At 36.9% G+C, this 17,236-nt stretch overlaps 1 protein-coding gene across 9 annotated transcripts in view; it reads left to right on the top strand.

The window, feature by feature from the left end:
- Nucleotides 1-17,236, top strand: part of MCTP1 (multiple C2 and transmembrane domain containing 1) — a 274,785-nt gene that overhangs the window by 216,331 nt on the left and 41,218 nt on the right. For all 9 annotated transcript variants that reach the window (XM_068667723.1, XM_068667721.1, XM_068667720.1 and 6 more), the window contains 2 exons: nt 270-389; nt 15,721-15,774. In XM_068667723.1, the coding sequence (XP_068523824.1) occupies nt 270-389; nt 15,721-15,774 (174 nt within the window). The remainder of the gene's footprint in view (nt 1-269; nt 390-15,720; nt 15,775-17,236) is intronic.

Below are 17,236 nucleotides of genomic sequence, written 5' to 3'. Positions count from 1 at the left end.
TAGGCTATCCTGTATCAACTTTCATAGAATCATAGAATTTTCCTTTGCGAAAGATAAGGTACAAAACAATGAAAAGATTAGCAGTTGTTTTGCACAGGTAAGTGACTACTTAGTAAAGTGGTTTAACAAGTTGCCGGCCTAAGCACAGGTGATTTACTTTAGAATGGTTTTAATTTGTTGCTCTTAACTGTGCACAAGAATTTAATGTAATGCTGAGTTGAATCACCTTTTTTTTTTTTTTTTTTTTTTTTTCCTGCTCTGTCTTCTAGCTTTTTCTTTTTGTGGTCTGGAACTTTGAGCTCTACATGATACCACTGGCTTTGTTGTTGCTGTTGGCATGGAACTACTTCTTGATCATATCGGGGAAAGATAACAGGCAACATGATACAGTAAGTCTTCTCTACTTCAAGCACATACATGTCCTTTTCTTTTCTTTTTCTTTTTTCTAACTAGATAAAACTTTGTTTTTAAATATGACATCTTTTCGAAAACGTTTCAGTTTGGAAAACTCAATGGAGAGTTTCCCCACCTGCAATTTAATTTTTCTCCAGCTGGCCAATGAATATGCCCATTTTTGTTGAAAATGTCTTTTAAAAATATAGAACATGTACTATCCTCAGAATAGGGTTTGTGTGGGAGCAGAGATGAGAGGCTTATAGGTCAGGAGAAGCCAAATTCTTTGAAAATGGTTGTGTGAGACTGTGTCCTTATGTTGCATTTTTTCTTTCACATACTGAAGTTAAAGGTTAAAATGATTCCAAATTGTTAACACTTTCAGAATGTATTACATTTTATTGGATTTCACAGTTTATCATTTGTATGTTACCATTCATTGAGCTTAGTAAAAGCATTTTATTCTCTTCATCTAATCCTATTATTTAATTAAATGCATCTACCTGAGATGTAAAGTAGCAAACATTTTACTAATAACTGATAATAATTTATTAAAAAAAAAAAAAAAAAAAAAAGCATAATTCAGATTTTCAGGAGCACATATCAAAAGTCGAAGTTGTTTTCTGTGCAGTGCAAATTTTGTAGTATCCAGACAGCTTAAGGATTTTGCCGAGCTTTATCAATTTAATATTCATTTCAGTACTTACTCCCTAAAAGCAGTGTGCTGTCCAGGACACTACAATATGTATGGATAGCTAGATGGACAAGAAAAAAAAAGAAAGGGTTGTGTAATTGGTCTTAGAGGACAGTGCTTAATTAGTTGTACTCTATCTGGAGGTTGGTAACACGTGGAGTACCACAACATACAAGGACCTGTCCCATTTGTCATTGTCTTCAGTGACCTATAGGAGGTGACAGACTGCACTCCCATCAAGTTTTTGGGTGACACCAGGGCGGTGAGACCAGTTGATACACCAGATGTGCCAGTCAAAGAGACCTAGGCGTGCTGGTGGAATGACCAATAGCTACCCCATGAAATTCAAGAAGGAAAAATGTGAAGTCTTGCTCTTTGGGTGGAATAATACCTTGACATGGTACAGAATGGAGACTGATTGTCTGGGAAGCAGCTCTCCTGAGCTGGACCTGTGTGTCTCAGTAGACAGCAAAGTAAGCATGAGCCAGCGCCATGACCTGGTGGCAAAAAGGGACACCAGCATCATGGGCTGCATTAACAGGAGCACAGCCAGTGGACTGAAGGAGCAATTAACCTCCGCTGCACAGCACTTGCTGGGCTGCGTCTGGAATACTGGCCACTTTTGGACACCCCAGTTCAAGAAAGATGATTAATGCGAGTGAGTTCACTGGAGGGCTAGCAAGATGGTGAGGGTATTTAAGCACTCACCGTAAGGAGAAGCGGAGAGAAGTGGGCTCAGGGGTTGCAGGTGACCCAAACAGCTGCCTTCCAGTACCTACAAGGAGGATATCAAGAAGTTGGAGCTAGGTATTTCACACTGATATATGGTTGGGAGAGCAAGAGGCATACATTGAAACAAACAAAAAATATCTTTTTTTGCCATGAGGATAGTTAAGCAGTGGAAGAGGTTACCCAGGGAGGCAGTGCTGTCTCTGTTGGGAGTTTTCAGGTCCTGACAGGCTAAAGCTGTGAGCAACTTGATCTGACCTCACGGTCAACCTTGCTTTGGCCTGGAGGTTGGATTAAACACTTTTTCAGGTTCCTTCCAGCCTTAACAATCCTATGACCTTAATGTGACCAGAAGAACTGATCCAGCCCCAATCTTGGCACTGATATTACCTGTTTGCATCAGTAAGACTGTTAGACTTCAAAGGGTCATCTAAAATTAAAGGTGGGGAGAGATATGATAGAGATACTCACTAATCCCGAAGATTGTTACAAGTATAGAAAAAGCCTAAGATCAAGATTTAAGAGATGCATTTCGTAAATCACAGCCCTTAGTCTCCTGCTGCCTTTAATGCTTAAAGCTTCTCAACCTGTAGATTTTATGAGTAACTGAAATCCCTTGTGAAAGGAGAGATTTGCTTGTAAGCTGCAATACACTTAATTTCTCTCTGAAATAACACCTACCTGTGAAGATTAATTGGGTCACGTAACTTTGCCACCAAAATAATGAAGTTATTGATGGGCTCTGTTCAGGACACCAAGTGATGCTCTGAAAATGTTCCTCTCGCTGAGACTGCTTCAGACCAAGCCACACAGTTCATGTTAACCAGTCAATTTCTTCCTAAACATTTCATATTTGTGCTATTAATTACTACTTTTTATTTATTACAAGTAAGGTGGGACCTCATTTTTAATGAATTGAGCTTGGTTATCATCATGGTGAGCATCTGTCTTCTATGAAGTGATCTACTGACTTACTGAATGTCTTTCTAATTAACTCACAAATCTTCAGTAATATCGCAAGCCCTTAGCTCAGGTCATTAGCACAGTATCATTAGATTAGGAGTCATTTAAATATTTCTGGTTTCCTATGCAGAGTGTAAATATTAACTAAATTAATTAAGCAGTGTTTCCTAGTGGCTAGAGGATGCTTCGGGATTCAGATGATCTGGCTTCTGTTTCCAGGTCTCCAGAGATTTTTTGTGTGCCTCAGTGAAAACAATGACTACTTATCTTAGAAATATTATCTGTCTTTAGAAGTTACTTTGGAATCCTCAAGTTAATGATAATGCAAAAAGATAAATGTATTTGCTGTTTCTATCTTACTGAATTAACACCAGAGAAGTGTAATTAAATATTGTTTGTATATTATACTTTTGGGCCTTGAAAAGGAGCTCAGAAGAATTCTTTCCCATTGTAGCATCCCTACAAAAACAATTATCAATTGTCTCATCAATGCAGGTATTAGAGACTGCACTTCACTGGAGATCAATGAAATAATTCGCTAAGTTTCTGTCCACATCTGAGTGTTAGTATGATTATTCTGCCACTTACTGCAATTCCAACAAGTTCAATACGCAAATACCTTCTTGAATTAATTGTGCAATGAAGATGGTGCAAGGTGGAGCCCCAGGTGTATCCACCGGTAGAATATAAGTCTATTGGAAAGTCCAGTGGAGAGGTGAAGCTGCATAGTTGGTATTTTTGCTTTCATGGATTTTTCATGCCTTTCTTTGCATGACTGATCATCACTGTTGTTTTAATCAAATGCTGGCACAAACTTCAGGAAAAGCATTGGATTACATATCACTTATACATTTAGGTCAAAATTAGTTGTGTTTCTGAAAGGCAAGCTTTCATCAAATACAAACTCTTGCATTAAATGCTGGGGTAACTGGAGAGGTTTCATGACCTCACAGAAGGAAGTGTAAGAGTCAGCTATATGTAGATTTAGTGGACAGTTCTCTGAGTGAGTGTGAGAATTCAGGACTGATTTAAAACGAATGAACGTTTGGTGTTAAGTTGTGTGGCAGGAACTAAAAATCAGAGAATAAATATTTCCTCTGAGTATTAAACACGGAAAAATCACTAGGAAGGCATTCTTAATGCTTTCCTCTGAATTTTGCAGTAACGTTTTTGCCTGAAGCTTATCTAACTTCTGTCCCCAAGGATATTTCTTGATTTAAGGAAATACCATCCATATTCTTGCACTTCCTTATAGTCATACTCCTAAGTATCTGACCTCATGAAATAATTTATTTTTAGCATGACTGCAGTTCTGATCTTAAACAATCCCTACGGAAACACAAGATGAGAACTGAGTGGATCTTACTGCTTTCTGTGTGTGCTGTATTTATTTATTTATTTCTTCCCAGTGTCTTTTTCACATCCTCTGAGGGAGAGGAGAGGTATCAACTGCTGCCACTTTCCCATCCCTGCTGCCCGCTGCTCCTTGTCATCTGTGCTGTGGGAAGCAGCCCTTCCTGTCAGCTGCTGATGAAGTGCGGCCGTTACATATTGCTAGCCCTGTGCGTGTTACAGGTACAGGGTAGCCAAGCATGGCACAGTGACAGACTGCCTAGGCTGCTCAGGGAGAACAAGGGTAGAGGGAGAGCAAAGGACTGGATTATTCCTCAGACACCTTAATTCTCTGGGAAACCCAAATAGCTTTGCAACAGATGAGCAACCAGATAAGTTCATCCTCCACACGGCTGTAATTGAAAGACTTACATCCAAACTAGCAGAGGGCATGCTGTGGTTTAAAGCTTCTCTTCATTCATTTTTAGAAACTGCTAAATATTTTGATGTTTTCAGATACACTGTACAAAAAAAAAAATCTCTCCTTTCTAGATCACTGAGAAGAGCAGCATTGCTGTCTGGGACCTTATTTTTTCCAGTTTTATTTTTAAGCAATAGTGGTAGTTATTAGAACTTCGTGAAGCTGGTGGTAAAAAAAAATGTTTTCTGATATTCTAATTCAGGCACTGTTCTGATTATCTGTTGGAGCTACCTAACTTAAGGAGTGGTCAGATAATTCCTCAAAGTGATTAAAATTGTTCCCACTCTCCAGCTGCTCTTGTCCCCTTCCCTGCGATGAAGTAGTTGATTGTGCAGTTGGAACACGTATTGCAAATGAAGCCTGGTTTGCATAAGTTACCAATTAAAAAGTTTGGTATTTTTTTCAGTTAGGACAAACTGTGGCAGTTTCTCAGCCGTTGGGCAGACATGTTGGATCTGTTCTGATGACACTCCAAGCTCCTTTTTTTCCTTCACTAAGTAGGTTGTGTGGAGCCCAGGTGGTTTTCCCTTTGATTGTGCCATAAACAAAGGGCTGCAGGAGGTGTCCAGATCTTGCAGGCCAACATCCAACTGCACAGGCATTGCCAACAACAGAGACTTGGTTTTCATAACCAAAGGTCCTCTTTGAGGACTTTGAGACAAGATCCACGTCACCAAGTTGGGCAAAACCACTTTTCCCAGAAGGTGGCCTACCTGGTGAGGAGAGCATTAAACTTGAAATGATGGGGAAAGGTGCAGTTGCATGCATGCAAGATCACAGAGACATGGTGGGACAGACCTCACAACTGGCATGCAGTGGATGGATGCTGGCTATGTAGTCATGACAGGCCGAGAACTTGAGTTCAGCAAAGGGAAGACGAAGAAATTGGAGGAGGAGCTGAGAGAGCCTGTTCAGCCTAGAGAAGAGGACACCCAAAGGGATCTTAACAATGTGGATAAGTCCCTGATGGGTGGGAAAGAAGGATCCAGGTTCTTCTCAGTAGTGCCCAGTGACAGAACTGGAGTCAGTGGTAACAAATTGAAATACAATATTCTGTCTGAGCACAAGAAAAACACTTTTATTATAAGAGTAGTCAAACACTGGACCAGGTTGCCCAGAGAGGTTGTGGAATATTCGTCTTTGGAGGTACCCTTGGACATTGTCCTGGGCAACCTGCTCTTAGGTGGCCCTGCTTGAGTAAGGAAGTTAGACTAGATGACTTCAAGAGGTCCTTGCTGACCTCATCCATTCTATGATTCTCTGACTGATGTTGCTAATCCTGCTTTCCTTTTGGTCTATTATTTGTTAGTTTGTTTGTTGTTTTTTTTTTTTTTTTTTCCTAAGCAATTTAAAATTTAATAAGAATAATGCACATGCCTGGAGTTACCTATGAATGTTCTTCTGCCATATACACCCCTATGGAGAAGAGGTTTAATCACTTCAGTTCACATCCTGCATTTATAGTTAATACTTAGAGCCTTAAAGGAAATATTAAACAGCTAATTTCCTCTTGAAGTTTCAAGTTGCACATGTCATTGCATAGAAAATGATGGTGAGCAGCTGGGAGTTAATGTGCCATACACAAATTCTTATGAATCTGTATAATAGAGTATATACACATATTATTAATCTTGTAAGAGTGATATAAAATGGTACAATACATCTTTTAATTTCACTGGAGATTTTTTGCGAAATAGGCTTTGATGACTTATGTTGCCAGAGTATATGTTTCTATTAAAAGTTAAAGATGTACTCATTTAGGATGAAATTTTTAAAATGGAAGAAAAATAACTTCTGTAAAAGATAACATTTCATTTTGTAATTTTGACCAGTTTGTGTGGGTTCTTTTGATATAGTCCTCCAAAGTGATAGCAAGAGGATTTTTCTCTGATCCTAAATAGAGTTTACAGGATATGTGGGTTTTATATGGTAATTTATTTTAAGGTAATGATCTATACTCTGATTTTATTTATTTGTTTATTTATTTATTTATTGTGAGTGTTCTGGAAATTACCACATGAAGAAAAACAAAAGGTGGAAATGGGAAGAAGGATGCTTATATCCATCTCATTGGATTCCCTCTTTTCACACGAAAGAGTGATGAGGGTGGATGAGCTTGAGTTAGTAGTGTCGCAATCAGTTCAGCTACAGATAGAACAGCTTTTCTGAGTAGAATCCAAATCATTTTGTCATGGGGACAAGTCAGCAGTGGGCCAGAGCCTCTGGTGTATTTGAGGCTACTCCTGTTTGGCCAGAGAGCAGTACTTTGCTACACAAACAAACCCCACCAGGAAAGGGCCTGACTCCAGGCACCTGTTCCCTGCTGGCAGGAAAGCTGTTACCACAAGCAAATAATGAGGTAGTGACTTGCTTTTTCTGCATTTCCACACATTATGGTCTTAAAGTGTGAAATAACAACTCCATAAAGCTCTTAGTTTGACAGGATTTCTGCAGACTAATGGAGGACAAACACAAAGTGCTTCAGATCCATTGCACATGCAGTATCGAGGTCTTTGTGCTTGAAGTCCATCGCCTTCTCTGTTGGGGAGTCAGCAGAGATTTCTGGCTGAGGACTAAATTTTTGCTATGAATTTGTGGCAAAGATAAACGTTATTGTCCCTGTATGCTAGCTAGCTTGCATTCGGAAGATGTCATTTACACAAGATGATACGAAAGAGGGCCGTCAGGTTAGCAATTACATCTTGGCTTCTAGTTTTGACTCTACTTTGCTGAGAAGTTTTGCCTCCAATATGATAGCAACAGCAGCAGCCACAAAATCTGCAGAGCTTGAGTGCTGGTGGATGATGCACAGAAAAATTATCTGTGCAAAACTAGTTTAAGTCATTGACACCTCTAGTAGGAAAAACAGTTGTTTTTCTGAAATGGTTTTCAACATTATGCAGAAGGGGTTTCACCTTATGTTTGCTAACTGCTGCTAACTAGCCAAATGTACTCTGTACCTGGAAATAGAAAGTGACACTCGATCTGTTTCTGCTTGAGGCAGATGGCAATCAGCACATCGCTCTGAGCAGTGCTGCGATGTCCACGAGTCTTTCTTAAACCAAGCAGCCTCCCTTACCATTGCCAAATTAATCGGAACTGCAAACCTGCTCTCCGTTTGCTACTGTCACTAAAAGAAGTTAGAAAGGTTTTTGTAAATAGGTCATCATCTGCCTGTGTGTGCAGCCTGGATGCTATCAGAGCACAAAGACCACAAGCAACACGTGCCTGAATATTAAGTAGTCTGCTGTCTTCATGCAGCTGTTTGTTCTTTCTATATGATCCATATAGTCAGGGAGGAAAAAGAAACGATAGCCCCACTATGGGACAGAGGCTTTTTTAATAAATCAGAAAAGAAACATGAAAATGTCAGCTTAATCAAGCATTTAAATTTTATTAATCAAGCCTAATTTTTATGAGTGCAAATAATCGCTGAAGCTGGACAAATTTGCTCTAGATTGCATCAGAAACATAATTTTAATATTTAATGGCCTGCTGAATTTAAATGGAGAATTATCTTTATGAAACATGCTCTTCATAATTTGCCATTAAATGAGAAATGAACAAATCAACATAAATCTTACATAAAGGTTATTTAACTAAATGTTGGTACTATAAATATTTTAAATGCATTATGCACTAATTTAACAGTCACAGAGTACACTATATAAAGATATAAGTTGGGCAGGAAGCATTTCTCTCCTGCAGCATAATAGAATGTAATACTGCAGTTGGCTGTCTGTGCTACAGTTAAACGAGACTGTCCACACTGCAAGTGTAATCCTTGCACCAGAGGTTTTCATAAAATATTAGAGTATGAAGTAACCCCTTGCTAAAACTTTACATGGCTGTTCACATACCAGTACCATTTACAAAAAACAAACACACTACAGAATTGGAATATTTTGGCTGCCTTTGGTCACTTCAAGACAAAACACCAAAATCTAGCCCAGCATTTAAAAAATGTAAAATTTAAAAAAAAATATTTAAAAAAATATATATATGTATATGTATATATATATATTTTTCTTCCAGTCATAAATCAGTCATCTGTTAATTTAAATTTTGCCACACTTTTTCAATTATAACCTTGCAATATTATTGGCATCTAAGAGAAAATTGAAGTTCACTGCACATAGATGCATTTTTTCTATGAGACTGTTTTAATGATTTTTTTTTTGCATTTGCATCAAGATTTACATGGCAACAAGACTGACTTGACAACTTATAGCAGCTATTATAAACAATCAATATTTTATAAACTTAAGATCAGTTTAGTTTGCATTGAAATTTCCCATAGTCATGTGAATTTTTTATTTAGCTTCAGTTTGTTTCCATTTTCCTTAGGAACATTCTAGTTCAGTTTAGACTTTAATAACTTTGGAACTATAGTACAGTGCTAATATATTAATCCAAATGTATCACTATCTGTTTTTGTTGTTTGTTTGTTTTTTTTTGATTTTACTGAAATTGCATTAATATATGTATTATATACATTGTCACATAAAATTAATAACAGATTTTTTTCCTACTGAAAAGCTTCTCAGCTCAAAATTATAATGTAATAGATTGTGTAACACTCGCAAGCTTAGATTTATGTGGATAAACACAGTTTTGTAAGAGTAGGATATCTGGTGCTACTACAATCCTAAAATTACTTGAAGAGAATTAGTAACAATTAGAAGCACCATTCATACTGTTATTAATACAATAAGCTATTTTATTATGGAGAACTCTCAGAAAATTTTGTGAAGCTGCTTTTTAGTAGTCCTGTATAGCAAATGTATTGTTGATATTTAGCCATGCAGAGAATGGTTTGCTTTTTTGTTTGTTTTGCTCAGCTGAAAATGAAGCATTCTAAAACCAGAAATATGACATTTTCAAGTGCACAGTACATGTTGAAGCCTTTAGATGGAGACATACTTCAAATAAACGCCTAATATTCAGTTCACAGTGTATTGTGTAAATACTAGAAAGAGCTAAAATAGGGAACCAAATATTGGAAAAAAAAATAGAGAGAAGACAGCCTTCTACTTATGCCATTTTGTATAAAAAAATGACATATTCTTAACTATTTTAGCAACTGAATATTGAGGACATATAAAGCTGACAGCAGGAGAAAGGTTACATGTTCTTATAAACTGTATTTACTACTTATGCATGTTGCCAAGAAATTTATTATACTACAAATAAAAATTCTGTTGTTGACATTACAGAACTACATGTAATCAGTAGCATGCATCAAAAAGCATCTGATAGCCATATTAAAGTCTCATTTCCTATTAAGAATCAGACTAAATTACAACATGAGCACTTCCCAGAATAAGCTAACAAAATGCATTCTGTAAGAAGAAGTAATTGTATTTGAGTGTCTCTGTAAAAGTCAGGAAGTATTTTAGCAGCAAAGTACTAATGCTTTTCTTTTTAGTCTGCTGTCTTCTGTACTGCAATATATTCAACCTTACTGGCAAGCTTATCACACTAATTATTATTACATCTAGTGGTTCAGTTATCTTGATGATTACTGCAGATGAAATACCCCAAGGTCAAAACATTAATAGTATAAATCAGGATCGGTTGTATTCCAGATATACTACAGTACTAAATCAGAATCTGTTAATTTGATTTTTATTTTTCTTATAAATGCAGTATGAAAAGGTAGACATTTTAATTAAGCTGTATCTCTTGCAAAGTTTCTCCTTAACAATTCAGTGAAAGTAGCAGACATCATGTTGTGAAAATGACTACAAAAACACAGCTACAGTGGGCTTACTGGTGATGAATGCCTTTGCTTCAACTTTGAAATTACCTGAAAAAGCCTAAATGATTTTACACATCATTGTTAATCCATACACATTGCATAATTTTATCTTGCATTTTACACACAAACACCGTGAATTGAGTGACAGGCAAACGTACTGTGATTCTGTATAATACAGTCTACATCTAGACAATATGTGTTACATGAAATCCAAACTGTCCTGAGCAGTACAATTTGTGTATCTAAAATGTATTTAATTCTGAACCAAATCTCATTCGCTTATATTTTGTCTTCTGAAAGTACTTTCTTCGGTACCTTTACGTGAAAGTCAAAATGTCTGCAGATATTTTGACACTGTAGCATATGATACAGCATAAATTGTTTTCTTTTGTTTTTCACTTAAGACCACCTATGTTTGAAGGCCTAAACCAAGTAAGACACAAGCAAATCTGGAGAAACACTAATGCTATGGATTGTTGTGTACGTCACATCAAAAAAAAAAAAAAAGCTACTAAGGTAACAGACATTAGGCAAACCTGCAATCTGGTACTGCAAGTATCTCATACTAATATCATATAAAGTCATCAAAGTTTCTTCTGTGTGGGTGTTTCTGTTGGATTTGCCAAAGAAATTAGAACAAAAGATAATTCATTAAGTAACCTGCGGTGTGCATGTTTTGTGTGAGAAACAGCAGGCTGACACTAAGAAAGAAGGGCATTTAAAAGTGGTGTTAAGTTTCAATGTGCCATTTTTCCATGAAGCACTTAGATTCAGGACGAATTGTAAAGTTCTCTACAATCACTGATTTTTAATTGAAGATACTTGTAAATAATTACAATTTATAGCATACTTTGCAGGCGTTGATATTAGAAGTTGCAATTAAATATTTTTTCAGAAGTCCTATACTGGTTTTAGATCACTAGATCATTTTTGGAATAAATGCGTCTTGCAATTAACTAACTTACTAAGAAAACAGCATTCTAGTCCACAAGTATTTGGGCTTTGTCTATGATGCAAATACAGTGGTTGTGCTTTCTGCTGGTAATCTTGCTTGACCTAGCTACACATAGATGCTGCTTTGACAGAACAAGCGCTTCAATAATCTTGTATGAATTATGAATTGCACAATATTTATAGACAAAGTTCTTTTGCCTCAAAGAGGGTAGGAATGGGTCAGTAGCAATGTCAGTGTGTGGTAATTAGTCTGTATGCTCTTCCCGATTAATACATTTTTAACAGGGCTATTTTGCACAGAAAGGATCTTATTTTGCAACACTTAAACAACATCTGCTTACTGTTTAGCTGTGAAGTAGCTGACATGCCATATTTGAGGATGTCTACATGTGTTTTTTAAAATGTCATTTGTATTAGTATTACATTCAAGGAACAGTACCAAGAATCAGGTTCTTTCAAGACCTTCTACCAGTATGCGGCATATAAGTCTGTGACAAGTGACATTACAGAAGGTCATGTCACTTTTAACTGCTTGCATTAGATCTTTCTGATTTCCCCAGTGCCCTTCCTTTGTTTGATTAATACTACTTGATTTCAAGCAAGCTATCGGAAGGCATAATTTAGAGTGAGTGTTCTAGGGGCAATCTAAGATTTTTGCCATAGAACTTTTAATAAAATAACTCTAATGTTTCATTTTATCTTCATATGCTTTTTCCTGTTCTCCCTCTCTCTCCCTCTACCTCTTTTTCCTTCTCCTCCCTCTCTCCATTATATCTCCCTAAGGTATAATGGTTGACATAGAGATTTGAATAACTACTATGTTGCTTCAAACCCAAGCAGCACATACGCGCTTTATTTGAATAGCAACGAAGCACTATCAGAGGGAAAAAAAAATCCAAAATGGATTTTTTTTTCTACAGTATTCTTAGTACGATGTTAAACTGAAATCTGTTGCTGAGATTCACTGAACATATCTTGAAAAGCCTTACTGTGTTCTGCAAAAATAGGTTGTACTTCAGTATACAGCTTGTGTTAGGCTTCAGCATACCAATTATTCATATATCATACAATTATGAAGAATCTGTTTTCCTTGTTTTAATTTCTGTCAAAGTTCTGAAAACACTCGAATTTGGTGCTGTAATAAATTGTATTATTGTGTCCATATTGTCTGAACATTTATGGTATTTTTAACTCTTCCTTTTGAATTTCAAGTGAAGTGAGGATGTGGACTATGCTTCATATTCTTTAAAGAATAATTCCTGCATCTTGGGCATGTGAACACTTTTACTACATTTTATTTTGCTACAGTAATTGAATTCTGTTTCCTTTCCAGACAATTCAGTATTCTAAAGCTCAATGTAATTGATGGTATGACTAACCTAGAACAAGAGCACAGATTGGTAGTGGCTTTTGAATTAAAAAATGGAATGGAGGAGCTGGAAATCTGGGATCAGGGGATTTCAAAGGACTTTTTATGTCCTTTGAACAAGCTAACATTTTGCTACTCTATAGAAGCTTGTAAAGTAGTTTGAGATCATTAGATGAGGAAGAAAAAAAAAAAAAAAAAAAAGTGAATTTGAAGTATTATTATCCAGATAATTTAGAATGGGTATTGTCATGTAAGTGATTTCAGTGAGGTGCCATCATTTGCAACAATTTTAGAGGTTTCCAATTCAGCTAATTGTCTCCAAGCTAACTTTAGCACTAAAGTGAGATAGGCATTCCACTGTTCAATCCTGTCAAGACAAGGAATTTCTGGATGTACATAAAAGAGATCTTTAAGTGTCTGGGGAATATTAATGTTGAAAAGTAAGAGACCTAGTGAGTTTAGTCAGCTCCAGGCGTAGTCAGTATCTGAGTCAACAGATTTAGGTTTATACCTTGGGCTTTAGTCACCTAATGATGTAATTACAGACCTTTTTTGTGTGTGACAAAACTGATTTAAGAGGGTTTCCATCTCATTGCAGCCCTTAACAGCTTGTTTTCATCCTCTCCTCAGTTCACCAATTCCTCTGTAGAGCTGATGCAAGCAATTCTGGAGCTGCTCTATAAACTGCACTAAAACCATCCACATAAGAAGTCTTAGGGTGAATTTTCTTTAAGAACTGGATCATTCCAATGATGTAGTTACAGCTGAGCTCCACAAGCACTTGGAACAGTGTAGGGAAGATAAGAGTGAGCTGCCCTGAGAGGAACAAGTAGTTGACGCAGGTTCGTGAGAAATTGAAGCTGTCATTGCTTCCACAGAAAGGTCTATGAAACTGTGTCCTCAGGCACCGCCAAGTTGGATCCATAAAATGGAACACTGAACTAAGCAGGAGCTAACAAGCATTACAAAAATACATTTTCAACCCTTCCATCTCTCCATGCTAAAGGGTTCAACTAGCCTATCACCATCTTGAACATTTTGGTCCTTGTCTCTGATCCTCCCTCTTTAAGAAATAGAGCAGAGCTGACCCAGAGGGGGAGCAGAGGAGAGCATGGTGGTGGTGGTGTGGGGGGGGGGAAATTCCTTTTCACAGCAAGTGTCTGAAGCCTAGGTGTGGTTCCTCTGGCCTTTGTGTGTTCTCATCTGCCTCTGCCTTTCTGTGAAGGCTGGCCTCAGGTCAGAGGCTGCAGACAATCCAGCCCGTTAGGCCCTTCCTGTTGAAACTGCTCTGCTTTGCAGGAAAAAAAAATAAAAAATAGAAGAGGGGTTGTTCATTAGTTACTCAGGTTATATTACTTACATGTGCCATTGGACATGCTTACTCTTTACTTGTCTCTGTGTTTCTAGTACTGCTTTTGATTCTAAGCTCCAGAACACAGTAACCAGTAGATATAACTGGGGGCTCCTCCAAAATCCCACAGATGTTATTAGAAGTGGTTTGGAAATGGATTCAAACAAGGATGAGCATCTGAAATTGGAAATATGACCTGTGTAGCTGATGTAGGCAGAGTACTTTGCTGTGGGTGCATGTTGTATCAATGTTATGTGTTGTTTACATTTTGCCTAGGCCATTGGAGCATTATTAACTGGGATCTTCTTGATGTTTGAGCTAACCCATTCCAGAATTTCGCCCTTGAATCATGTTAAAGTCCTTCAGTTCTTAGACATGGATTTCAAGCAGATGTGTTTGGGGACTAATGTTTGTTGCAGCTGTGTTTGGGGACTAATGCTGAGGTTATAATTTGAATGTGTTATCCTAAATGACAAGTACACTTAAGCCATTTGTGACTTCAGCTATATAACAAAGGAAACTATCACTTCATATGGTGGCAACTCCATAACATAGGCCAAAGTACTAATGTTTCATACTAATGTGTTTTTTTCCTTCTCTTGACCTTTTTTTCTGCATGTTTTATAATGCATAGTACATGGTTTTTGTTAGGCATCTATATGACACTGGGCTAGGTGGATCTTTGCTGAGCTTCGTTATGGCTGCTCTTACAGTACAATAAGTATTTACTTATAAATAACAATATAAGTTGCCACATCTTTCCTCATATAAGTGGGTACCAGTTTATTTCCATTCTGTCAACAGAGAATTTTCTCCCATCAGGTAGGCTGAAGAGTTAATCACAGTGTTATGAGAGAGGGATTCGTGACTTCATATCATAGAATCATAGAATGGGTTGGGTTGGGTTTTGAGACAGATCCAGCCACAGCCCATGTTCAGAAAGTCATTTCATTGCTCTGTAAACTGGCTTTAATAGTGGTTCATTTAATGCTCATTCTGTGATTAATAAATCATTAATATTTGTAAAATTAATTGAATGAACGTATATATTTCATAGTGTTAGACTGAAAAAATATTTAAATGGAAAAATACATGTGTACATGTGGCAGCTACAGTTAGCAATGAATGTGAGGAAAGTTAGATGCACAGATTGTATAAAATCACTATTAGAAACATAGTGCTAATGCTAATAGAGCATATGGTATGTGTCACTGTTGTAGATCGTAAGAGACAAGCTAATATGAATTTATTCCCAGCTTTTTATTCTTCAAAAATATCTCGATGTATGCTATAAATTTTATTTAAAATGTTACAAGTTTCTCTAGGTAACAGTAAATTTAAAGCAAGAGTGTGTGCGTTCTGTATAGCCACCAGTGGAGCTGACAAAGGATTCCTTTAGTTAAAACTATCACACATTGAATTTTGAACTACCTTTTAAATACTTAAATTGTCAAGCAAGCATTTTGTACAGGAAGGGTTTTCAGTATATAATTCCCTAATGTAGGTCAATTACAGCTATAACACTTTCCAAAATTTGAATCTCTAGATCAAGAGTTTTTTCCTGGTTGTACATTTTCCTTCTGTGCATTTATTTCAAATGTTAATAAAGTTTTCATCTACAAAAGGTTTAGAATTGACAGAACAAAACTCTTCCTTTTTAAATCATGACAACTACTACTGTTTCTGTCTGCAGGTAGTGGAGGACATGCTAGAGGACGAGGAAGAAGAGGATGACAGAGATGACAAGGTAATTATCTTTCCTAGCACTTGGGTACCTGGGGATGGGAGAATTTAGACATGACACTGTTTTTACAGACAGTTAAAAAAGGAGTTGAAGTGTTTTAGTCCAGAAAATTGGACAGAGCTGTTTATCATCCTAACAATGCTACTGTGTGTTGCAGGAAAGGATAGAGGACTATAAATCCTGCTTTTTTTTTTTTTTTTTTTTTTCCTTTCTTGGTCCGGAGCTGGGTCAAATATTTTTTTCTGCCAGGAACAAAAATAATTCAGCTTGTCTGGAACTTGATAGCTCTTGTGAAGATAACTGCAGTGACAACTGTTTTTGAAGGACAAAAATTTGTCCTGTCTTGAGTATTACAAATAGGGCTGCACTTTAGGAGGAAAATGGTGTAAAAATAGCAACTCCATACTGGTTTAAGACGGGATATTGACATCTATAATTTTCAAAGAATTACTTGGTAGAAGAATGGCTGAAATGTTTTGCACTCTGTATGACATTTAAATAATCACAATTCTCATAGGCATCCATTTGATTTGAAGTTGGCGTAGTGGCCCAGCAAGGCAGGAAACTATTGCAGATGATTCGGCTATTGGAGAAAACTGGTTCACTTTGTAGGCTGCTGGTTGGGTTGAGGATTGCAACCACAGTAAATAACAGCTCGTTTCCACATCTTATTGAGCCAAGCTATGGGACTGCTTGGATTGGTTGTCCCCCAGGGAGAAGGAAAAACCGGAGAAAAGAAATTAGAATGACCTTGCACCACTGAAGCAATGGCTAGCGCTGGCAGGACACCTTTCTGGTGAGACAAGTACAGTGCAGATAGTCCTGTTGTTTCTGGTATTTTGATACCAGTGAGATGGTATTTGTGTAAGAAAAGGAAAAAGAAAAGCTAAAAAAATACAGATGATTTTGACCTTCACAGATGTTCACACACTTCTGTTGTAATAATGCAGCAATTTTTTTTTTATTTTTTTATTTTTTTTTTTGTGAGGAGAAAAACAGTGTATCTTAATTTATGCCCTTGACCTTTGTTTCTAGTTGAGATGTACAGTTATATACCACTGTAAGAATTCATATGCTGGCAGCAGCATTTGAAATGTCAGAAAATTCACTGTGATTAGTTAATCCCCTGAATGATTATTTTTCTGCTAGCTAACACCTAAGATCTGAGAGATGATAAAAAAAAGGAGTATTTTCCTCATTCTGTTGCCAGCTCAAACATTTTACAATTGACAGAAAGATATTATGTGAAATTCTTCTATACATCACTTAAATCGTTAGCTACATCATTTCAGAATTGGCAAACACTGTAGTAACAAAACCTTCTTTTACAAAACACATAGGTGATGGTTTTTAACACTAAATGATATGAGCATGCACTTCTGGCAATAAAATATATGATTTATTGCAAAGGTCAGCCATGTAGCTGTGAAGAGCTTGTATTTTAACTCAACATGCTGGCTTTGAA

Source organism: Anas acuta, chromosome Z, assembly GCF_963932015.1.
Source record: "Anas acuta chromosome Z, bAnaAcu1.1, whole genome shotgun sequence".
NCBI lineage: Eukaryota > Metazoa > Chordata > Aves > Anseriformes > Anatidae > Anas > Anas acuta.
This window is presented reverse-complemented; position numbering and strand designations above follow the sequence as displayed.